Source organism: Trichoderma virens (assembly GCF_000170995.1).
Source record: "Trichoderma virens Gv29-8 chromosome Unknown TRIVIscaffold_3, whole genome shotgun sequence".
NCBI classification, from domain to species: Eukaryota; Fungi; Ascomycota; class Sordariomycetes; order Hypocreales; family Hypocreaceae; genus Trichoderma; species Trichoderma virens.
The window spans coordinates 2,009,412-2,032,119 of NW_014013746.1; the positions used below are offsets into that span (position 1 = coordinate 2,009,412).

At 50.6% G+C, this 22,708-nt stretch overlaps 9 protein-coding genes across 9 annotated transcripts; 3 read left to right on the top strand and 6 right to left on the bottom strand.

The window, feature by feature from the left end:
- Positions 1 to 583: 583 nt before the first annotated feature.
- Positions 584 to 1,069, bottom strand: TRIVIDRAFT_62366 (uncharacterized protein; the record flags this gene model as incomplete). Its single annotated transcript, XM_014104426.1, has 1 exon — positions 584 to 1,069. One exon carries the CDS (start codon positions 1,067 to 1,069, stop codon positions 584 to 586), a length of 486 nt encoding a protein of 161 aa, XP_013959901.1.
- Positions 1,070 to 2,004: 935 nt separating this feature from the next.
- TRIVIDRAFT_177707 (uncharacterized protein) lies at positions 2,005 to 3,111 on the top strand (the record flags this gene model as incomplete). The annotated part of the gene is made up of 4 exons (XM_014104427.1): positions 2,005 to 2,100; positions 2,202 to 2,253; positions 2,319 to 2,476; positions 2,549 to 3,111. The coding sequence occupies 4 exons, from the start codon at positions 2,005 to 2,007 to the stop codon at positions 2,588 to 2,590; spliced, it is 348 nt and encodes a 115-aa protein (XP_013959902.1).
- On the bottom strand, positions 2,479 to 4,977 carry TRIVIDRAFT_79393 (uncharacterized protein; the record flags this gene model as incomplete). The annotated part of the gene is made up of 5 exons (XM_014104428.1): positions 2,479 to 3,142; positions 3,211 to 3,610; positions 3,663 to 3,829; positions 3,887 to 4,287; positions 4,348 to 4,977. 5 exons carry the CDS (start codon positions 4,562 to 4,564, stop codon positions 2,975 to 2,977), a joined length of 1,353 nt encoding a protein of 450 aa, XP_013959903.1.
- Positions 4,978 to 5,211: 234 nt separating this feature from the next.
- Positions 5,212 to 6,205, top strand: TRIVIDRAFT_82089 (uncharacterized protein; the record flags this gene model as incomplete). Its single annotated transcript, XM_014104429.1, has 4 exons — positions 5,212 to 5,360; positions 5,502 to 5,576; positions 5,694 to 5,829; positions 5,888 to 6,205. 4 exons carry the CDS (start codon positions 5,292 to 5,294, stop codon positions 5,932 to 5,934), a joined length of 327 nt encoding a protein of 108 aa, XP_013959904.1.
- TRIVIDRAFT_167968 (uncharacterized protein) lies at positions 6,188 to 7,593 on the bottom strand (the record flags this gene model as incomplete). Its single annotated transcript, XM_014104430.1, has 4 exons — positions 6,188 to 6,939; positions 7,019 to 7,169; positions 7,222 to 7,441; positions 7,512 to 7,593. 4 exons carry the CDS (start codon positions 7,591 to 7,593, stop codon positions 6,436 to 6,438), a joined length of 957 nt encoding a protein of 318 aa, XP_013959905.1.
- Positions 7,594 to 8,595: 1,002 nt separating this feature from the next.
- On the top strand, positions 8,596 to 10,845 carry TRIVIDRAFT_177717 (uncharacterized protein; the record flags this gene model as incomplete). Its single annotated transcript, XM_014104431.1, has 7 exons — positions 8,596 to 8,821; positions 8,902 to 8,972; positions 9,083 to 9,105; positions 9,187 to 9,245; positions 9,308 to 9,423; positions 9,487 to 9,615; positions 9,672 to 10,845. 7 exons carry the CDS (start codon positions 8,782 to 8,784, stop codon positions 10,071 to 10,073), a joined length of 840 nt encoding a protein of 279 aa, XP_013959906.1.
- A 314-nt stretch (positions 10,846 to 11,159) lies between these two features.
- Positions 11,160 to 12,420, bottom strand: TRIVIDRAFT_189452 (uncharacterized protein; the record flags this gene model as incomplete). Its single annotated transcript, XM_014104432.1, has 3 exons — positions 11,160 to 11,828; positions 11,917 to 12,195; positions 12,262 to 12,420. 3 exons carry the CDS (start codon positions 12,418 to 12,420, stop codon positions 11,160 to 11,162), a joined length of 1,107 nt encoding a protein of 368 aa, XP_013959907.1.
- Positions 12,421 to 15,292: 2,872 nt separating this feature from the next.
- On the bottom strand, positions 15,293 to 17,160 carry TRIVIDRAFT_208363 (uncharacterized protein; the record flags this gene model as incomplete). The annotated part of the gene is made up of 3 exons (XM_014104433.1): positions 15,293 to 15,777; positions 15,835 to 16,187; positions 16,256 to 17,160. 3 exons carry the CDS (start codon positions 17,158 to 17,160, stop codon positions 15,506 to 15,508), a joined length of 1,530 nt encoding a protein of 509 aa, XP_013959908.1.
- A 3,342-nt stretch (positions 17,161 to 20,502) lies between these two features.
- On the bottom strand, positions 20,503 to 21,678 carry TRIVIDRAFT_32925 (uncharacterized protein; the record flags this gene model as incomplete). The annotated part of the gene is made up of 4 exons (XM_014104434.1): positions 20,503 to 20,621; positions 20,672 to 20,794; positions 20,864 to 21,535; positions 21,594 to 21,678. The coding sequence occupies 4 exons, from the start codon at positions 21,676 to 21,678 to the stop codon at positions 20,503 to 20,505; spliced, it is 999 nt and encodes a 332-aa protein (XP_013959909.1).
- Positions 21,679 to 22,708: the final 1,030 nt, after the last annotated feature.

Genomic DNA, 22,708 nt, shown 5'->3' on the forward strand with positions numbered 1-22,708 from the left:
TCGGCAGGGCGAGGCGCAGCTTTGGGAGAGTTGGTCAGGCAACTAGCCCGGGCTTTAGGGGCTTGCGACGCTAAAACACGGCGGCTATATGCCTGTAGCCCCCAAAGTTCCCCTGTGCGGGACCCTGCAACCTGCTACCCCGCCAATCTCCAGCGCTCCCGCCAGAACGCAACGGCAAAACGTGGCAACGGAGAAATAGCCGGGCGAACGCTTACTCGTACATGTACAGTAGGTACTGCAGCATGAGGATTGAAGCTCTACTGTTTGTATTGCCTGCCTTGATGCGCTGTCTCTAAGCCAAACCCGGTAACAAGAGAGATGCTGAATGCATGCGTTTTGTGCGCTGTGCAGAAATTCCCTCCCGTTCGCCCCCTTCTCCTTCTCGCTTACTAGATGCTGCGTATATACACGGACTATGCGGTACAGGCCGCTTACATGAGTTTTGCGCTCACTTCGCCACCTGACACGAACTGCTTGCGTCCTCCTCACCAGCGCTGACAGATACGGGTATTGATAGTTCGCAATATTCTTCTTATTCAGTCCTCGCATCGCATCCCTTCGCTTTGATATTCTGGTATTGTATTCACCCATTCGCCCTGCGTGTCTGGACATTCGAGCTCACGAATCTACTCGGCTCGACCGTATGGCTCTCCACCCAGCACGACACTCCGTCTGGCGTATCCCACCGCGCAGGCTCAATGGGCGTGAGGTGGTGCTTGTCGGGGCCCGTCGTGGGTGATTCCTGCAGCAGGTCGATGCCCCCCTGTGATGCTTGGAACAGACAGTCCCTGTTGGCGTCCTGCAGCTCTTCGTAGACGCCCAGGATGGTGACTATCATGCCGTCTTGGTGGAGGATGATGTACACCCGACGGTCTCGGTCGTGAGGCATGCGATATGCCATAGGTGCGGTGTTGGCGGCCTTTTGCCGGTTCTCTTGCTTACGGGTATCGTTGTTATCGTTGTTATCTTTGTCTGGAGTGTGATGGGAGCAGTGATTGTGATGATGATGGTGATGCTTTGCAGTTTGCCATATCACGCGAAGCCCAGTGATGATTCCAACATTCTCCATTACTAGTATGACGTAGGGCATAATCCAGAGAAGCGCAGGTCATCTACACGCCATGTTACCAGATCCATGCCCATCGCCAGGCGAATAGCGGCGCTCACTGCCCAGCAAGACGTAAGTAACGCAGTTCTACCGGTCGCAGGTTCGATTCATGGCGTTTCCTTGAGGTCATCTCGCTGGCAAATATTCCCAATCCGCATCTAGTGGCTTCGTCCGCCAGGTCTTGGCAACCGAGATCCGTGACGACATCCCAGCGCAGGCTAGAGCTTTTGAGTTTGGCCTTTGGACGGTTTCTTGCATAGGGACGGTTCGTCTTGACGAGCACGTGTTATTGTTTAATGGCCGCCACAATACCCAATATGGACATGAGATCGAGGGTAGGCAACATTTTGTCTGTCGTGCTTATACCCCAATTGCCCAAGACCCCTAATGGAAGGCATTAGCCTACCCTATAGCCTCTATTGGTTTTTAAGGGCGCGCCTTGGATGGCTTGTCTTGCGGACCACTTTCGCCTGGGCCAATCAGGGCAACTGTGAGCTTCGCCAGATGCATGTCTTAAATACTGTAGATGGTGCCCTTCGCAGCAGGTCTACTATCAAGACGAATCAGCATTGAGATTCCCAGTCAGTCAGTCAGGCACAAGCGAGGCATTCCTCACAATTACCAAGGTACTGTAGATGCATCCGCGCCCAAACGGGCAACTGCTCGGCCTCAATGACATTTAGCGCGCCCTGTCCCTCTACATGCCTCTCTTAGGCCGACATTAACCTCCCTCATCACGCCCAATCTAACGCCTTACTCCCTCTCCTCATAGAGATAGATCTTGAGCTCTCACGGTTATAAATTGTCCATCAACGCCACCCATCATGGCTGCCCGCATCACCGCCCGTCGTTTCATCTCACCACTCTCCCAAATCCAGCGCCCTCTCATCCGCACAATGGCCACCGCACCCCGCTCATATGAGTTTGTCCTTGTCATCCCCGACAAGCCTGGCCCCGAGGTCCGGGCCAAGCGTCTCGAAGTGAGACCGTACGTATCCGCCCATCTCTCTTTCTTACTCATTGAGACTCTTGATTCTCGGTCATCAACGATGAAATAGTTTGCTGACTGCAATGCCGTCTCTTGTGTAGTCAGCATTTTAGTGACATGAACCCCTCCCTCAAAGATGGATGGCTGAAAATGGGGGGTATGTATTATATACAGATCCAAATTCAACTGTTCATGCGACATGAGCTAAGTAGACATATTTAGGCGGCCTTCTCAACGAGATCCCTGAGGATGACAACGACGCAAACACGTATGACTTTGCTGGGAGCATAATGGTCTTGGTTGCCGAGTCCAAAGAGGACGCCATAAACAAGATCAAGGACGACATCTATGTGAGAGCAGGTGTATGGGATCTTGAAAAGGTAACAAATCCAAAATTCGCATTCCAACATTATCTGATCGAGTAATGGAGACTGACACTGCCAACTAATCAGGCCCAAGTCTATCCCTTCAAAAAAGGCTTCAGATTCCCCTAAGGTACATGCTGAGGAAGAGAAGTACAGCACAAATAGCATGGGCCCATGTTCGATACATCCTGAATAGAGAGAGAGAAAGAAAGATAAAGAGAAAAAAGAAAAAAAAAAAAAATTGCAAATGCCACCCAGCCAAAAGTTAACAATGATGCATCCGATATTACCCCGGTAGCCATCATCCCATCAGCGTAGCTGATCAGATACCATCGCTGGACGGCCCCAATGTCTTCCCGACCCCTTCCGAGAAATTTCCAACGCACCGTACGGAGAATTAACATAAGCTTCAGAAACACCAGACAAGACCAAAAAGCAAAAAGCAAATAGACGAGTGAAGAGCTCAGTGAAGACAATCGATGTTTCCTTGATGTTTCCTTGTCGAGACATGATTCACTTGCCATCGGGAGTGGTTGTTGTGGCCTCCTCTGCTGCGACTCTCAAATCATAGCTGATGTCGAAGCATTCGGCAAGGAGCTCGCTAACACTGCCTTGGCCTTCGGGGATATCGCCATTGACAACGAATTTGCCGTCTACCCTCAGGTTATCGAGTGAGTTTAACTATTGAAAATCAGTCAGTTTAAGAAATGGACATTTTCTTCCAGCATCAAACTCTTGATGAGACATACCTTCATGCTGTAAGGATACAGCTCTCTGACAGAGGACACGCCGCCACTGTTTCGTACTTCGACGAGACACCTCTTGAGGGTTTGCAGTTGGTTATAGATGGGCAACAAAGCCTCAGAAACCGGCTCCGATGCTAATATGAAGGAATAAATGTAGGCGTAGCTTCGTCGAATCAGATACAGCAACGTCCGTTGTGCATATAGGTCGGCGGGCCTGCCCTTGTCGTCGTAAAAGTTTCCATTCTGCCGGCTTTCGTCAATCTTGTCGAGCTGGCGTTGGAAGTCGTATAGATCTGTCTCGCGAAGAGCCCACGCCTGTGTCAAGGACAGCTTCTCCAACTCATTGCGGATGCCAACAAGGGTCTCGTATGTCGGGCGGAATTGGTCTGGCATGTTTCCCTTCCTACACAGCATTAATTGCATGGTCATTCAGAAGCGTCTGTTCATCTGCTCACCTCTCCAACACAATCTCCGACCACTTGAAGCACCGCTGGTAGAGTTCTCCCAGCTCAACGGAGCCTTGTGGCACAGAACCATCTTCGTTGACAAACTGGCCATCTTTGCGCTTCTCTCCAATATCTAGAAGCTGCTTCTGAAGTTTTTGCACCTCGTTACTTGAGAACTACGCCATATTAAAGTTAGCAACTCAAACTCAATTCCCTTAGGCAATGATGCGCACCTTTGCCTTTGTGTTTGCCAAAGAAATGGATCGTAGTATAGAAATCAGCTTCTCATGCGTCGCAAGTAGAGGCTCGCCAATGCGGCCTAACCGCTTCTGGAGGTTCTCCAATATCGCCAGGCACTTCCCCACCCGGTTCGACAGCAGCTTGACGAGATACGGAGAGTTCTCGGGCCTGTTGTCGCAAGTTTTGGCTTGTGTTATGTTGTTAGAAAGGTTCGACAGGGTGGATTTTATGCTCTCGAGGTCCTTGGCGGAGTAGAGATCGGCCTCGGTCAAATGGTCGAGCAGTCGCTTGATTGTTGATGTCAGCGCGTAGCTTGCGGGGATATCATTGTTGCGTCCGATGGTGAGGTAGAAAAGAGAGAGAAGCTGGAAGCAGCTTTCCAAGACCTTATCAACTGTTGGTTGCGCAGTTTAGAAAACGAGTCTCTGGATGGTCTTGAGCGGGTTCAACCTACGTCGGTTCTCCTCCTTGTTTCCTGTCTCGGTACGGATTTCGTCCAGCTCCTTCACCCTTGCGATGGTCTCGTCGTAGAGGGGGATAATGTCTTGGCTGCGAATGTACGTTGTTCGGTCTTGCTTCAAGAGCAAGAGCTTGTCGCGAATGACGACGAGACTGTCCAGGACGGCCTGTTCTCGGGCATCTTGCGGTAAAGGTACGGCGGGTGTATCCATGTTTGATGCTGGGGCGATAAGGAGCTATAGAAGGAAAGGAGAGAGCTGAGAGGGGACAAAAGCGAAACCGCGCTGCCGCAAATCAGCTACCTGCTCGATGGCGCCGGAAAGATATTCGTCAACACCCTGGCTTCCAGTTCTTCCGGGAGTGACGATGCGGGATCCAATGGCTAGTTCCGGGATTCGTCGGTCAATTGGGGGCCTGGAGATGTACGCTTCGGGGCCTTATTCAGGGGCGTAATGGCTCGTATTCAGCAACAGCTGGCGCTGGAACTGCTGGCGGATGGAGATGAAAGAAGAGGCAAGAGTCCCTGGATGCGCAAACGCAGCGAGTCGCGATACTGCTTGTCTTGCTGCAATGCAGATGCTGGTGGGGAAGCTCAACTTAAGGTGGGGTGGCTCTGAATGCGTTTGGATGCTTTAGGAGAGTGACGACGTTGCGCATTCGGGCGGCCTCGTTGCAGCTGACACTCGGCTGCTGATTGGCCGCGGCGGTTCCGGCCAATCAGCGCGCAGCCCCGCTTGCGGCACACGAACCGGCACGCGGAAAAACCATTGGCCCTGCGCTTTAGGTCTTCAAGCCCTCCAGCCCGCGAAATTTGGACCAGGGTAATTTTTTGTGGTCCCTCGACTGCCTTTTGTGGTGATAATTGAATTGTCCAAACCACTACTCTTTTCCCGTGCAGACTTGACATCTTCCCATATCCGCACAGACAAATCTCACACAATGTCTACCGCCGAGCTCGCATCTTCCTACGCGGCCCTGATCCTTGCCGACGATGGCATTGAGATCACCGTGAGTGCTTCCAAATCCTCGATCTGACTCCCTCTGTCGCCGGGCGCAGAGTCGAAAATTCTGTGCCCCGCGAAGGGGCGATATAAAAAAATCCGTGGGAGAGTTTTTGTGTGCTAAGCGACAATCTTTACAAACGTATAGGCCGACAAGCTCCAGACCCTGATCGCCGCCGCCAAGGTCGAGGTTGAGCCCATCTGGACCTCAATCTTCGCCAAGGTACGAAATTCCAAAAGAAACGCCCCATGACGGAATAGGCTCTACGAAGTCGAATTTCCAGAAACCGAGAGAAAGTAGTTGGTCGCTGACGAGTTATGGTATTTTTTCGACACACAGGCTCTGGAGGGCAAGGAGATCAAGGACCTCCTGGTCAACGTTGGCTCCGGTGGCGGTGCTGCCGCTGCCGCCCCTGGCGCTGCCGCTGCCGCTGGTGGTGCCGCTGAGGCCGCTGTTGAGGAGGAGAAGGTTGAGGGTGGGTTTTGGCTGCTCCGCGAGCCCAAGAGATTGATTGTGCTAATGTGTTTCTGCAGAGAAGGAGGAGTCCGACGAGGACATGGGTTTCGGTCTCTTCGACTAAACAGCCAGCTCCACCTGTTGCGGCGACTGTTTTTTCTCTTGCTTCTTTGTACTTCAACTGCATGGCACTTCGGGGTCTTTATCCACATCGATGGATGCATACAGGATGGAGTGGGCGCCTATATCCTGCGTCCTGGGCAGAGTAGCTTCGTTCATAAGGATAATATGATGAATGCTCTCACACGACGGAGTTCACGCGGGGAGGGGACAAATGGTCAATTAAATGACTCGGGAAGAATAAAAAGAAATTTTTTGACAATTTTCACCTTTGCACACATGCGTCGCTTATATGCTGTGAAAATGCACCAACGGTGCCCTGAGCTGCTTGAGATTGTGCCCCCGTAATGATGGACGCTATGTTCATCTAATGACAAAGCTCTCGAAAGTGTTTCCCTTGGCTTGAGATTAGAACCAGATTGCGCCCAAGGCCGGCTTGTTTCATCGCCGCAGCCTTGTATCCCTTCTCATGCCTTGCAATGATAATCCGGAAGATGACAGTAATCTATTTTACAATGAGCACAGATGAAGGCACAAGACCCGCTTCCTTGAGCGTCTTGGACATGTCCACATCTCCCTCAAACGTCTTCCTGGGAAACGTTGTCGTAAATGTCGTCACTGGCTTGCCAGTTTCACTCTGCAGCTGCTGCGCAAGCTCAAACAGCGTCGTCTCTGCCGGCAGCGTCTTCATAATGTTCCCTGAGTCAGTCTGTAGCTTCAGCTTCGCCTCTGTGTGGTCTGCCTTGGGTCGTGGCGCGGCCGCAGCAGCAGGAGCAGCGGAAGATGAGGTTGCAACCTCAGGAGCTCTGCCTTCACGAGCGGCCTTTGCTTCCTCGGCTTTGCGGCGACGTTCGGCTCTGTCCTCTTCGATCTTGGCCTTGATGCGCTTCTTGGCTTCAGCTTCTTCAATCTTCTCTTTGCGCTTCTGCATAGCCTCCTTGATCTGTTCCTTGCGCGCAAGCTCCTCCTTGGCCTCCTGAGTTTCCTTTGTAGATTTTTGTCTTATTTTCTATGCATGTGTTAGAAAGAGAAGCTGAAAAGCACTGTTGGGTTCTGTTTGGGTGAGCAGTGGGAGAGTAAATGGTCACCTCGTTACGCTTTGCATCCTCCTTGTCCTGGTCTGCCTGAGAAGCCTTCTTCGCCTTGAGTCGTTCCCTCAGCTCCGCAAGCTTCGCTTTTTTCTCCTCCTCGGTCAAAGGAGCAATTTCCTCTGTTGACTCGGAGAAGTCTGTGTGCTCACTATCACAGCATTAGGCTTAATCCATTTTCATGGTAAAGAAGAGAGACATACGTCTTGGTGGCATGATAACTAGCCAGGTCGTGGTTCCTAAACCGCTTCCCGCACTCGTTGCAGATAAGTGACTTGGCACTCTCGCCCGTTTCCAGCTCGGCAATCTTTGCTTTGGTCTCATCTTCGTCTTCGTCGTCGTCCTGAGCCGCTGCCTGAGCAGCTTGAATCTCCTCCAAGGACTTGTCCTGGTTGTCTTCTAGCCACTGTAGGGCTCCCTGCACTGCGGGTTGTAAAGACACGTGTGAGATGAGGCGCCGCTGATGCTGGGAAATGTAGGTCTCGACACTCACGTCCTCCGGACTTTTTGACGGCAAGCTCAGCTCGAGCCCGCTCAAAGCCCATCTCAATTAGGGTATCTAGATCGGAAGCCATGGTTGCCGAGATTTACTTTTCTTGATTTGGAGAGCTGTGAGATGGAGAAGATGGGGCGTGAGGTGATGAAATATAGGCGTGATGATGATGGGGGGAGTGTGGGGTAGGAGAGTCGTCGAAAGAGCTGCTGGTAAGGCAGTGGAGCTGTAACAACAACGTCGTCGTTTGGAAAAGTGCTTAAAAAAAGGCAATTAAAAAAAAGAAGAAGAAAGAACTGAAGAATTAAGTAAGCAAAAAACGTGACTGATAGGAATTTATTCAAGTTATTTGATCGTATTAATGAGCTCTTGAAGCGGCCTTGAATGCACAGCGTCTGAATGTTTAGGTACCAACACCTACGTAAGATGGCGTCAATGCTGTTACATACGAGTACATGGGCTTACAGAATGCTCTGCAGGGAGGCGAGTTGCACAGTAGGAACTGAGACAGCATAGAACGCATGCTTGCATCAACCACGCAACTCATGTGTAAGCTGTAAAGCTGTATAGCTGTCGAGATTAAGCTACTTTAGAAAAATATCACACGACGCAGCTGCAATGAGTGCACTTGTCCAAGCTGTCCGTCCCAGCTCCAGAGCATCTGACCCTACCATCATATGATGGACCACGTCCCCTCTAGCAGAGCCAGCTCTCCTCTATTAGCTCTCCTCGATTCCAACACGTGTACCATCACAAGCGACTCACTCGCACCTCTTGCAGGCTCTCAAGGCTCGTCTCGCGTAAAATAAATCCCCGTAGCGTGCAAACTTCGCTGTTGTTTCATTGTTTCATTGCCTCTTCCCCCCCTGCACGGGACCAAAGACCCTGAGACGGCTTAGTCATGCCGCATCTCATTCAGGCCAGCTCAGCCTCGCCAGCCAATCTCGATACAGGGGCCGAAGCGACATGCCATCAATCACGTCTCCAGATCTCTTCTTTGTAATCAAACAACAGCTGCCCGTTCTCTCAGCCACCGCTTCCTCTCCCGCTCTCGTCTCGATTATACTTTTGGCACAGGCTCTTGTCTCTTCTTCTTGATACTCGTTATTCTTTTTTTAATCCGTTTTCGATTCCCTCGTCCCGCCGCGTTTCCCCGCCGTGCAGCGCCATCGATTCAAACACGACGACATCTTTTTCTTTCCGGCTCGTGCTCTGCTTTCGACCTTTCCCCTAGCTCAGCTCCAGCCTCTTCTCCGCAGTTCCAGTCGCCATGTCGGTCGAAATTGAGCCTGTTGAGCTTTCTTTCCGGCGTATGTTGTCTTTCCCGCCTTTTGTGGCCGTGACGCCATCCCCGAGCGAGAGCATCCATTGACGGATTGGCAATGCATAGGGCCCTTCACCGTCGAGGTCGCGCAGATCCTCAAGATCAAGAACCCAAGCTCATCGCCTTTGGCATTCAAGGTATGTTGTGATTAGCATGTGCCACCTATAGCTTCTGCAGTCGCCCACGGCTGCAACTGCTTGTGGATACCTCCTGTTTCGACAAGATCCCTGTTAACTTTTTTTCCCAGGTGAAAACGACGGCTCCCAAGCAGTATGATTGACCCTCTCGTTGCGATTCTATACCCGACCTGTCAAGATGAAATTTTTAACATTTTTTCTTTCTCCCTGATAGGTACTGCGTTCGACCAAATGCGGGCCGTATTGAGCCTGGCCAGGATTTCGATGTTACGGGTACGTTGGGTCGCTACAAGGCAGCAACAGTCTTTGTAATGGTACCGCTGACACTAGCATAGTTCTTCTGCAGGCGATGAAGGCTGATCCCCCACTGGATGCAAAGTGCAGGGACAAGTTTCTCGTCCAGTCAGCCCCCATTACTCCAGACAAGGAATTCGCCAGCATTGCTTCAGTCGTGAGTTTTTCGCACGTCTACCTACATCCCCCGACGCATAAACTGACCGTGTTGCACGTACAGCTCGAAACGACAGAGAAATCCGCCATCTTTGAACGAAAGATCCGAGTCAACTGGCTACCTGCAAGCGACAGCCCTGATCATGGCCCCACCGCCGTCGCGACACCTATCAAGGCAGCCGCGGTGAATGGAGTGCGTATAAATCTCTACACTGGAGATAATGCATGTAGCTAACAGCGGCCTACTAGTCGTACGATACTCCCGATGCGCCTCGAGCCTACTCCTCTCCATCTGCTGCCGACTCCCCCAACGTCGCGCCCCCTCCCTATGCCAATGATGACAGGGAGGATGATGACTCCAGACCGCAGACCGCCAAGTCGGCCGCTTCCAAGACTGCCTCTGCCGCTGCCAGCACGGTTCTAGCGGGTAGCGACGATTACAAGGCCAAGATTGCCCAGCTAGAAGCTGAATTGGCAAACTATAAGAATAGCGGCCTTCGACAGCGCAATGCTAAGGGCAGTTCGGAGACTGAGAAGAAATCGGGCGGAGCTCTTGCTCAGCAAACCAAGCAAGGTGTCGAGGGTGTGCCAGTCAAGATTGTGGCCATCCTGTGCCTCCTCAGCTTCCTGCTTGCCTACGTCTTCTTCTAAGCCTCCTCTTGATGAGGAGCGGACAAGTTACTGTCCGAACTAATGAGAATTGAAGGGGGAGGTGGTGCCAAAGTTTATGGCCAATCTTGAGTTAGAGAAGCTTTTGTTTCGCCCAATTGGGGGGCTAGTTTCGAAGCCTATTTCAGCGGCAACGAAACCTGCAAATCATGAAAGACAACCCCGATGAGCAAAGGGCCATTATTTCATATGATGGATGGGGGGGACGGCGCATTGATTTTGTTGTGTGTGTACGAAGAAAGTGGGAGAAAAGATGTGTGAGCTGTGCTGTTTGAGCGATGACAAAAGGGGGGGCTGGCAAAAATCTTTCATCCGCCCCCTTTATACGGAGAGAGAGAGAGAAAGAGAGAACCGTGGTGGAAACAGGGCTGTCCGTGTTTTTGACTCGTTGAATTCTCGTCGAGAGAGTCGAGAGAGTCGAGTCGGCATGTTGTGCAGTTCTCTGTACTTTACTTTGTTTTGGCAGTAGTTTTCTTAGTATCTCATAGGCGTGTCTTTGCTCCTTTTTCTTTTTCTTTCCTGTCCTTCCTTTATTTTCCTTTTCTCTCTCTCCTTTTTTTTTTTTTAACTCTACATGTTTTTTCTATTTCCTCGTTTTCGATTTTGGGCTGCTTCAACTATTTATTCCTTTTGTAAGTAATTCGGTGGATCCAAGTAGAATGCGTGCCTTGCTCGTCGGTGGGCATATCAGGTACTCAGGTAGGTAGATAGGTAGGTAGGATGGGAAAATTTTCAATTTAATGAAAGTCTTTTTATAATACGTTGCCATACACAAATTATGCCGTGCTCTTGGATCTCTTCCGAAACATACCACGTAGCATTTCATTTCATGTCTCATAGCTAGTCTATAGCCCCCGACCTGAGGGCGTAAAATCTGTCGTGGTTCATCTATCCCCCGATATTTTGTTCCTCGCCCGGATTTCGTTACAACGCTAAAGGACAGAGAGGGGGGTTTGCTTTTCTATATCGCAAAGAAACGCTTATTACAAGATGTAGCCCTCCCACACCGAACATGCCGGTGCTGCGTACACAAAACGATATGAAACCAGCCCTTGATAGTGTATTCTTCTAAGCCTCGACTTCAGACTGCTTCCACTTGACGGCGCCTCCAACGATGCGGCCGCCGTTCTTTCTCTTGACGCGGCAGCTGATGCCCACGTTTTCGTCCCAGATGAATCGCCAGATGGCGTAGATCCAGCTCTCGTGGCGGGGCAAAGGCTCGTAGAACTCCTTGGCGATTTCATACACGGCGTGGAGTCTTGTCCAGGGGATGGCCGGGAAGTCGTGGTGCTCGTTGTGCAGTCCAACGTTGTAGGTCAGAATGTTGAGAGGGCCGTAGTACGAAAAGGTCTCCGGGACAGGTACTTTGTTGTCAGGGTTCCTCTGAGTAGGGGTGACGGTCTCGTAAACGTAATGCTCGGCGATGAAGTGGCCAGCAAGGGGGTGCAGGCTGCCAGCGAGGAAAGAGGACAGCAGCAGGTAGAGAAGAGCGTTTGGAGAAGCAAAGTGAACGAGAAGGAAATCAAAGGTGATTTGAGTAACGACGTTGAGGAGGTGAACCCAGGTCATGGGGATGCGGTAGACTGCCATGGGGCGAATGGCGTAGAAGAAGATCTGGAATGTGCAGAAGAAGGCCTTGCCGAAGATGGAGTCGAGCACAAAGGCCTCCAGGGCAGTTGGAAGATCAGTGTCAAGGCCATCCACGCCGAGGGACTTGTGGTGAGTGAGGTGGTACGGCTACAGAAAGTTAATATAACAATTCCCCGAATTTATTTTCCTGACAAGAAGCTGTGCATTGGAAATGGTGATGTCGGAGCTTACGTACCCTGAATGAAGCGCTATAAGGAATGCCAATAGGCAGATTGGCAACGATGGCGATGAGCCGGTTGGCCAGAGGGTTCCTGAAGGCCAGATTATGGGAGATTTCGTGGATGGCCAGAAACAGGTTCTGGTTCGCAGTGGCACCAAAGACATAGGCCACGGCCCAGAACTGCCACGACCAGAAAGGCGTTGATCGCAACAGATAGGCCAGAACAACTTGAAGTCCGACAACGCCGGCAACGACATATTTGGTCAGAGGCTCAGGGCCGCATAGCTTGAGGACCTGCTCGGATTATCGGTGTTAGCGGATTGTTCGAGCAGTGCGAGAGAAGGCGAGGGAGCGTCTTGCCTCGGGATGGGCCTTGATGATGGCCAGACGGCGTGTGCGGTGCGGCTCCTCGGTATAAGTCCAGAAGAAGTCGTTGTGCTTATTATCGCTGTCTGCTGGGAGAGCATCTGCCTGAGGCTTGGCCTCTTTGGTGGCCGTTGTCGCGGCGGACCGAGCCATGGGAGATGATGGCGCGAGGAGATTGATTGACGATGCGAGATCCGGGCTGTCAATCAGAGGAGAGCAGCAGGAATTGCTGTCTTTGTTGACGCTGGCAATTCAATGCTGCCAAGATTTGGTTGACAGATGTGAGTTGAGGTTGGAAACGGCGCAGCTTCGCCATTCCCATTCCGAGCTCTATCCGGCCTAAGTGGGCTGTTTCGTAATAACACAAAAGCGGTGTCCTCTAGCCTCTTGCAGTAAACCGAACCAGATTGAAGTGGACAGCTTTTGCAGGTTACAGTGCGTCAGGTACCCAGAACCGCCTATTTGTGGAGGGGCAAAGATGCGCTGGAAAAGCTTAGCCCAGAGGGGGAGAGGCGCTGGGCCAATCAGGGTCTTGGGGTGGCCTGATTTGGACGGGTTGTGTGACGAGGAGGGAGTGATGTGTTGAAGAATTGGGTATCGAGAGAGGGGGGATTTGATGGAGAATTAAAAGGGGAAGGATCAAAGAAGAAGTTGATTTGATTTGATCAGATTATTGCGGCTGTTGAGATGCATACATGGTATTGCTGGGAATGTATTGGTACCTACCAGGCATATGAGCTACTCCATCCATACAACCCACCAGATATCTGGAGGGGTACCCGGGAGTAGATCAGTTTTACGATTTTAAATGGAATAATATTCTGCGTGATATAAACAGCTGCTCAAAAAATATGTATGCTATTCTTTCCGTGATGATAAATTCTCCCTCAAGTTATACTTTTCGTGGCTATGATTAGGGGGGGGAAACGATTCAAAGAGGGTATCAATGTCAAATACACAGTTCATCAAAAGAAATCCTAGCAAATCCCAACGTAGTCATGAATAAAGACACTCGCATCAACCAGCACATGACTAATCTTTCACACCTGGATAACCTTCACTTCCTCCTCCTGCCGTCGCTTCCTCTGATTCGCAATCCGCTCTCGCCACACCCTCTCAACTTCGTCCCGAATTCCCTTTGCGTACTCCCTCTCAGCTTGGTGTAAGCCCCTGCACGACTCCTCAAACTCGAAAAGCACGCCAATGAGGTATCTTTCTTGTGCAACGCCGCCATTTTCACTGGAAACATTATGCAACGTTCGAATTGTCTTTTCGAGAGCCAGAAACGGTTCTCGGTTTGGAAGCAGGCCCAGTTTGGTCCACGGCACGCTGCCGAGACGGTGAACATCGTCCACGCCGAGGCAGGCCTGGATGATACTCTTGTATTTCTTGTCGTTGGCTGTCACGGTGTGCTTGCTGTATGGGCCGAGGAAACTCATTGATTCCGGTTGAACCATTTGATCCACGACTGTCAACCAAAGCTCCGCCAAGGAGCCGTACAGCAGGATTCCAAGGAAGCCCAACTGCGTGTAGCCCGTCATATTGACCATGTTGGCCACCGAAGCAAGAGCTGCCACGAGGCCGGTAATCATCCAAGACCAGTGGACCAGTCGATTGTACAGTTTCTTGTCCGCAAACCACCACGATGTGCGGGCCCATCTCTCCATCGTCTCTTGTGTGCCTTTGAAGACAACCCACCCGCCAGCCGGCCGCTCGTAAATGGCAAAAACAATGTGATCGTCTTGTCGGATATTCAACTCTTCCTTCCACGTATCCGACTCAACTAACTGGCACAGCGAGACTGCTGTAGACGCCATCCAATGGAACAAATAGGACCCAAACAGCACTACACCCCAGATGTCGCGCAGCAGGACGCTGAACGTTGTTCCGGCCGCTAATATCAGCCCCATGATTATCTCAGTCAGAACAAAGATTATTTTGGCAAGAAGCCATTTCATTCTGTTTCTCGTATCGGCATGTTGTGGCTCCAGGACAACTTGTTGTTTTTCAGCCAAAGCCCTTCTTCCTGGCCGCAGAAGCGAAACAATACTAATGTCATTCCTTGGGTGCTTTGAAGGGCGAAATGCCAGCGATTCGACGAAGCTCGATTCGCTGCCGCTTAGGGGCAGTGTGGGAAACAGGTTGATTACTTTGCCAATTGTCGACTTGACATTGAGATTATCCACATTGCCCATGAACATCTCCAGCGCGGGATGTATAGAGCGGTAGTTGCGTGTAAGGTGGGCTACGAGGACAGATACGGGCACAGTTACTGCGCCAATCTGCATGAGATGCGGCCATCGCCGTCGCTTGGTCTCGTAGCGATAGGGTTGAGAATAGAGTCTTGATGCGCTCACTGAAGCACGTGGGTTCCAAAGGATCGCGAGGACGGCCAGCGGGTCGAAGGACACGGAAGAGGTTGTCTTGATGCCTGGGGTCACATCCCCGTTATCCCAGGGCAGAGAAGCCGACGAGAGGGATGCTATGGCGAGCCACAGCAGGACTGTGGACAACATTTTAGTTTATGGCATTTGCTCGGAGGAGACACTTCTTGTCGTTTGCTGCACAGCATGAGTTGGTGAGGGGGGATTCAGGATTCAGCTGAACATCCAGCGCTATAAGCACAAGCAGATGCGATCAACGAACGCGACACGGGCATTAGATAAGCGTGCAGCATGACCCCTGCAAGGATCTTCACCATGACTGAATGTAGGCATCGCATCGTGATAGCTGTTAGGAGGAGAGCATCGTACATGGTAGGCCCTTGAACTGAAGACCAAAGTTGAGGCGTGACGAAAAGCATCACCACCGGGTAGAGCTAGCACGATGCGAACTATGGTCCTAGAGCTGTTACTTTGCTCTTAAATTGCTCGAAAACAATGGCACATGGCATGACACCACTTTACAACTACGCGAAGCATCTACGAAACCTTACACACTACATCTACAAATCAGTCAGCTCCCGCTCAATCATGAAACTGTGCGAGAAATTCCAGAAAACGCCGTGCATTTCTGCAGGTCTTTGCAAAAGCTCCCCGAGAAAAATATTCATCGCGAGAGATGTAGTAGGTATTTCGACTTCTCCGGCCTTTGTAACCCCCGTACTCGGCTCATCTATGTGCACATCTTGGCCGCCATCCATCCTGCGTATGTGCCATTTAGGGTATATGTCTCGATCGGCTCCCTTCCTTCTTCTTCTTCTTACTCGTTCTTTTTGGGTATATATATCTTCATGATTTCATATTCCGTTGCTCTTGCAAGAAAACACGCCGTGTACTGTGCCGGCGTTGAATGAATCGACGATGCCCTGTACACTGGCATATGTGCCCACAGACAGGAAGAACGCGCCCATAATGATAATGGCAATGTTCAAAGCCGTTGACAGCGTTGCAACGATTCCGTTTCGTTTTCGCCCAGCCTGCTCGTCCACGCTTCGCATGCGCAGGTACGCGACACCCCAAAAGATGAAGCCGAACCAGCTGTCGAACAGGGATGACATGACGGACAAGACTAGGTAAACACTTGTTAGTACAAGTAGGTGACAGCTTTAGAGTTGTCAAAACTTACGTGAGGAAAAGAAAGGAATGACCTGAGAAATGATAAAGGCAAAAATCCAGGTAACAAGCAGGATACCGGTCCAGCTTCCCCATCCCACGACGGTGTGGCTATGCAAGTGCACTGAGTTGCGAAACGTGCGGAAGAAGACGAAGCGGGCTGTCACTGAGGCATACAGACATCCGAGGAAGATGAGTGTTGGAATCATGAAGGAAAACGAAACCTTCTTGTAGAGATCATCCAACGATCCAAACGCCGGAGCCGTGACATATTGGTTACCGGTGTAGGCGTAGATGACGCCGCCGACGATGGAAAAGACAATGATTTCGGCGATCGTGCAAGCCCAAAGAGACTTGGGGAATTCCCTGGATAATGATGCAGTCAGTATAACCGTAACAAGAGGAGAAAGGAGAGGGTTATCAGGAGAGCTTACCGAGGATCTCGCATCTCAGCAATGAAACTCGGGAGGGTAATCTGGCCAATAAAGGTGTAGCTAATGTTAAGGAAAGCTGACATTCCGTTGACAAAAGTAGTGCCCTTGACTGGTATAGCTGTAACAAGTGGCGAGCCCAATGCCGCAGTGTATCCAGCGGGCTTGTCCTGAATGCCAGCAAAGATGGTTGCCAGCAACACAGAAATAAAAGTAAAGATTGCAGACGCAGTACCAAGCTTGGACATCATGCTGAACGTGCGAGGTAGCGATCCAATCAAGCAGATGACTGTGACCACGACACCGAACTCAACAGTACGGCATCCGCCAATCTTGTCGCTTTCAGTCATGGTGTTGAGGTACTCTGCGCCGACCAGAACATGCAGAGCCTGGATGAATGTATTGTTCAAGACGAACATGACGGCAGTCGCCCACCATGCCCATTCCTTGCCCCAGAAGAGCATCTGGCCAATGTCGCACACGTCGCGCACCTCTGGATGCCGCAGACAAAACTCCCACAGGACCAGACTTGTATAGAGCACAAGAGCAGCAACGACAACAGTCAAGATCAAGCCAGGGACCAGACCAAGCACACTGTAAGACCAAGGAAAGCTCATAATGGCGAGACAGATGTACTCGCTGAAGAGCAGCGCCGCAGTCTTTTGCCATGAGCAAGTGCGATATTGGATTGAGGTGCCATCTTCCGATGCAAGCTGTCGGTTGAGGATTGCCTCGCTAGACTCTTCGCTTTCGGAGAGATCGCTCTTGAGATAAGCCGGCAGTGGTGCGATACGGGGGCCAATCCAGACTCCGGGGCCGCCAAATAATGAGGCAAACCGTGAGAAGCCACTCGAGTGAGACGTCGTCGCCTCGAGGTCTTCAGGCGCTGTCTTGAATTTCTCAGACATTGTTGCGACAAGAGGAAGGATAGTACTCTCAACAGAACAATGAAGTGGCCGAAATGGGAAAAAGGGAGAGAAAAAAAATTCAAACAACAAGATCAACACGCTTGAACCTTAAACCGGGACTCCAAGGAATGAACCAGGTACATCGACTCGAACTCTACAGAAGCTATGGTGGTTTAATAGCAGACGAAGATGAAGAAGAGGAGGATGATGGAAGGATGATGGAGCGGTGCAGCGAGGGCCCGAGATAAAAAACGGCACCCGTTCCCATGCAGAGATACTGCTTGTACAAGTACACCGTTTCTCGTCCAATAGACGGCCTCGTAGGAGAAAAAGCAGGCAAGATTTGCACCCAAAGCCTCCTTAGCGCAGAGACGGCAGGGATCTCGCGAGCACGTCAACCGCCGCGACCATATTCAAACCACAGACGGCCCCATGTTCCATGTTCCTCCTGTTAGGCAGGCAGCCTTCGGATGGCCTTCACCTAATGATGACGTTATTCCGCCTCCACGATCTAGCGGGCATGGGTTGAGGGCCTTTGACCCGCCTCTGGAGCCCTTCACGACGAATCCCGTGGAGTAGCATCATTTTAGTTCTGGCCGGGCCTTGTGCCTTGCTCCAAAATGCTCCGCACGCCTCACATAGTTTGCCGATTGATCCGCCTTGCTCCGTTGAGAGTGGCCGGAGATCTTTGCGGGTGGTCGCAAACGGCCTTTCGCCGACTCGTCGGTCGCATTCCAACCGTAGGATGGATAGCCTGCTTGCGTGCTCGGTGAACTTGGATACGCAAGGGAGGAAAGACTGGAGACGCAGAATGGGTGATTGGGCGAGGCCACGGGCTAGTTTCTGTGGCTGTTTCAACCAAGCCTCTTGCGTGGGCGGCCAACAGATATTTTGCCTTTCTCGACACTTTTCGTGGCTCGTTCCTGGAATCGAGGCTTTTATTCTCTCATTTTTATTCGCCACGGTGCTTTACACAATAGAAAGGGTGGCCGGTAGTCGTTGTAGCCATTGGCCACCTCGAGATTTTGGAATCTAGAAAGAAGAAAAAAGAAGCTGTTGTGTTGTGGGTTAGCAGTCTGTTGCCCCCCGCGGAAACGTTGCACAACAGAATTTGGCCACCAGATCTGGTTATCTCCGTACTGCAAGATTCATTCAATGGCGTTCTGACCGCAATTCACCGCGCAACCAGCGGCTGGGGTCTTCTAGCCTCGACTGGACGCATTTTCTTGTCGATTCAAGCGAATAGACATAGTTAGCATCCTCGTGTTGCAAATAGACTGCTCCAGGCATCCAGTTTGCAGCACACGCAATTGCTGGAGCGCATCGCGCAATCTGTAGGGCCTGAGTCTAGGCGAGTTCCAAAATGGCCAGGCTCAGCGATTTTAAGCTTATTTCAGAACGTAGCTCTGCTAGCCACCGTTTGCACGTGCCACCACTCGACGTCCAAAACGTTGATCAATCTGGCGTATCTTGTTCCAAGTCAACGAGATTGTTTCCTTTGCAAACGATACACCTTTTTTTGCAGATAGCATTTGCTTGTCCGTAAAGTAGAGAGAGATGTTGGATATCCTCCGTATTATGATTTCTGTGCAAAAAAATGCGTGGAAGGCTGGGGGAAAAAAAAAGAGAGAGCTGCACGAGCAATCTACAATCAACTCTACGAGTTTACGACTCTACGCGCTCAACACCAAATTTCCACCTACCGTTGATATCGCCAAGTGCGCAAGTGCAGCTGCCAGACACATATTTCTGCGCCAATTCATCAACCCGCGAAAATGCAGCATCTGTAGCTCTCTCACGCACAAAGCAAAGCTTCCAAAACCACCGAGAGATCAACGCCCATCCACCATCGACGAAAAAAAAAAAAAAAAAAGAAACTCCATCCAAGCCAATGCATATGAAGCAAAAATATACGCAAATGACAAAAGAGTTCGGCGCTGGTTACACCCTCTGGGCCCGAGGGATAAACCAGACGCCTACATCTCTGTCTATCTACGGTTTAAGTGGAGCAGAGCAGGCGTCCCTACTCTACTCCGTTAGGTCCAGGAAGTTGTCGATTTTTTCGGTCTTCGTCTCGGATTCGAACTCGGGGGGTCGTCGATTCGGTTGTTGGCCTTCGATCCACATGGGGGGGAGCTTGACCTGACCGTTGCACCACGGCGCCCTTCCCCCCCGATAGCAATTGATGTTACGGGGGGGTATAAAGTGTTAGGAGCTCTTCTGCTGCCAGCTGGCAGTTCCCATTCTCCATGGAGGAGAAGGGGAACGTTGTAGAGGCATTCAATGCTCATATTGAATGCCATAGAGCCACAGAGGCTCTACAGGGCCCATATCGGCATCTTGGATCGGGGTGGTGTGGTATTTTGGCGCGCACCAATATGGATATGGCAATCTCGTAGCCCCGCCGCACACACCACGGTATGGAGTGACGTGTCCGCAGTAAAACTCCACCCACAAGATTGAGGGATATATCCAAAGCACACAGAGGCGAGTTGGTGACTGGATATCAGGCCTCATTCTGCGGTTGATGCGGATGGAAATTCGATTGAATAGATCTCCCAGCCTGTTTTGGTTCGTAATTCGTAGTATACGCAGCCAAGCTCTGAAGAGTAATCTGCATATATGCATGCAGCTGCCTTGTCCAGCATTGTATGTCTGTGCCGTGGCCAGCGGATTTGCGTCATTTATAGCACAGCAGAAGCCTTCGACAGTGAAACTCGTATCGACGAACGCAGATAAATGACAGATGAGCATCTAGTCATAACATGGCTGACGATACAGCAGTAAGATGCGCGTATGATCATAGAGATATCGTTCGGCTTTGTCGGAGGATGAGACGGGCGGGGCCGGTTCAAGATGACGGCTGGTGTGTAAAGAGGCGTTCAGTATACGGAACAGACATGATTCCGGCGTTTGCATATACATCAAACGGCCATCTGGCAGCGTGTAGGTGAAGAATCAGGATGCATGCATGGAAGAAAAAAATAATACAGGTTTACAATTACGTTGGTTGTTGGAGATTGGTGTGGCGTAATGGAGACACGGAATGCGCTTATTGGGGCAGGCTATCACCAAAGCGGCAATCGAGGGTGTTGCTTGCCCTTTGTGGACTGGCCGCACCGATAACTGCATCTACCGCTGCCTCGTTTCTTAGGCCTCACGGTTTGTGATACAAAATCATTGACTTGGTAAAAAAGCAAGACATTGACCATGAATAAATATATTTAATTTGTGCTTCGAAGCATATGATTGACCAGTTTATATTACAGAGATGCATCTGGCGTACGACTCTTGGTATGGAACCTGATCATCCATCGCGAGATGTAATGTTCCTGCGCACTCTCATGCACTTGCCGCCCATGATTCAGCTAATGTCCAGAGTCTACGGGCAACTGCTTCATCATGAGCATATTTCGGTGTCTGCTTGATGTGGCAATCATCAATGTACGCTCCCGGATGGTCTAAATCGCTATTAGCTTCATTCTTCAAATCGCCAGGACAAGTTACATACCGTCGAGACTTGGATCCAAAGCAGCGACGAGAAAGCTTGCGGCTCCCTGGCTTGCAGACTTGTATACCATTTTTTGGTTCCTAAACTCGCCTGGAAGATGTCTTTGAAGCTCCGTCAAGACGACTTGTCAACGTTAGCTTGAATGTACCTACGTGCACTTTGCTACATCGTATCTCGGCGTGATTGGCTCACCTCCAGGAGCGGCACTAAAGGCCTTGATCTTTTCTCCAGAGAAGCCCTCAACCAGGCCCTTGGAATAGAGCATCAATGCTGTACTAGTTTGGGAATATGCCAGAAATGGGATGTATCCTGTGCCGAGGCCCGTTACCCACCCCATGCCGAGCTTTTCCGCATTCTCGACGTCGACTTGCTCGTCTTCTGGGAGGTCTTTTCCGCCGTCAAAGTTGTAATCAGTGAAGCGGAACGGTTGAACGTAGAATCCGCCGCTGACAATGTTAACAACCCGCGCCTTGGGCCCCGCGGCTTTCAACTGCGCGGAAAGAAGTGACGCAAGGACAAAATGGCCAAGGAAATTGGTGACAAGGTGTGCCTCAAGTCCGTACTTTGTCATTTCTCTCTCGGGAATGGCCATTACTGCTGCGTTGTTCATGATGATGTCGATACGCGGTGCCAATTTTTGGATGTTCGCAGCAGCCTGACGAGTGCTCTCCAGGTCTGACAAGTCGATGTGGACGAGATGAATCTGCGTTTTCAGATTTGAATTTTCGGCCCGGATGCTATCAGCCACGGCAGATGCCTTGGAGATTGTTCGAGCTGTGAAGATCAAGTTCGCAGGCTCATACTTGGCGAGAGCCTGGGCAGTAGCAGCACCGAGACCATTGGGACTGACGCCAGTGATGAGGACTAGATGCATCAAACGTCAACAGTTATCAAAAACAATGGAAGCCGGCTATATACTAACTCGTCTTTCCGACAATCTGGTCGCGAAAAGAAGCTGCTACTTCTTCGGCAGTTGTCTCTGCCCCAAAGTTTCCGTTCGAAGTCATAGTGATCTAAACTGATGAACCGTTGATACGAATGAGTACTTGAAGTGTTCCAACGTTCTAATTGTCTCATCAAGCTGCTTTATATCCATCACTAAGTGATATTATCGCCGCGAAGACTCATTATGATCCGAAGCCATGTGGCTTGTACTCCGGATTTTACAAGCCATCTCCGCCCATGAAAGCCAATCTTGCATGACTTCTTTGGGAAAAGTCAGATCGAAACAGTGCTTAACAGGCAGCGGAGTTAATGCACGATCGGTTCCTTGCACTAGTTTGTCTCCACATGGCTGTAAGCTTCCCACATCATCATCACCATGTGATTTGCTAGCGCCTTCAGATGGGAGAGAAGACTGCTGGAAAGTTTGATGTCAGGACGATGTCTATTGTTTGTTTGAGTTCTATTTTTCATCTCTTTCATCTATTTGCCAGCTTCTTACTATAACGTGAATCCTACAGATCCCTTTACGGCCATGTATCTGACCATTGACTAGAAGGAAGATCATCGATTGTGATCCTTTACACTGTGTCAATCAAATCTTCATTACCCATCAAACCCGTGCCCTCTAAACAGCCAATGTACTCTGCTTCAAAATCGCTTTTCTTCAATATCCCCACCTCGACGGAGAGTTATGTCCGGCCTTTGGCTATACCTAGAGCCCCAGTGCCTTTGTGATGCTTCTCAAATGCCATGCGAGCCTTGAAATGGTCACGGGTGGATTTCCCAGAGTATTCAAAAGCGGCAAGGTCCAGATAGAAAACAAACTGACTCGTTATTCGAGGTTCTGATACCGTTGGAGTGAGCGCGTTGCCTATTTGCGTCGAGGCAGCATGGCGAAAGGATAGGACACCATGCTTGCCGCGCTCCTTGTCCAACGAGTCCATCCAACCCCTCACAAATGGATTGATGTCTCTATGCCAAATCTCTCTTTCTTTTTCTGTCATTTGAGAATAATCTTGGAATTCCCACACATAAAGCATGTTATCAATGCCATGTGGGATCACTACCCTTCCGAGACGGGCGTGATCGTTC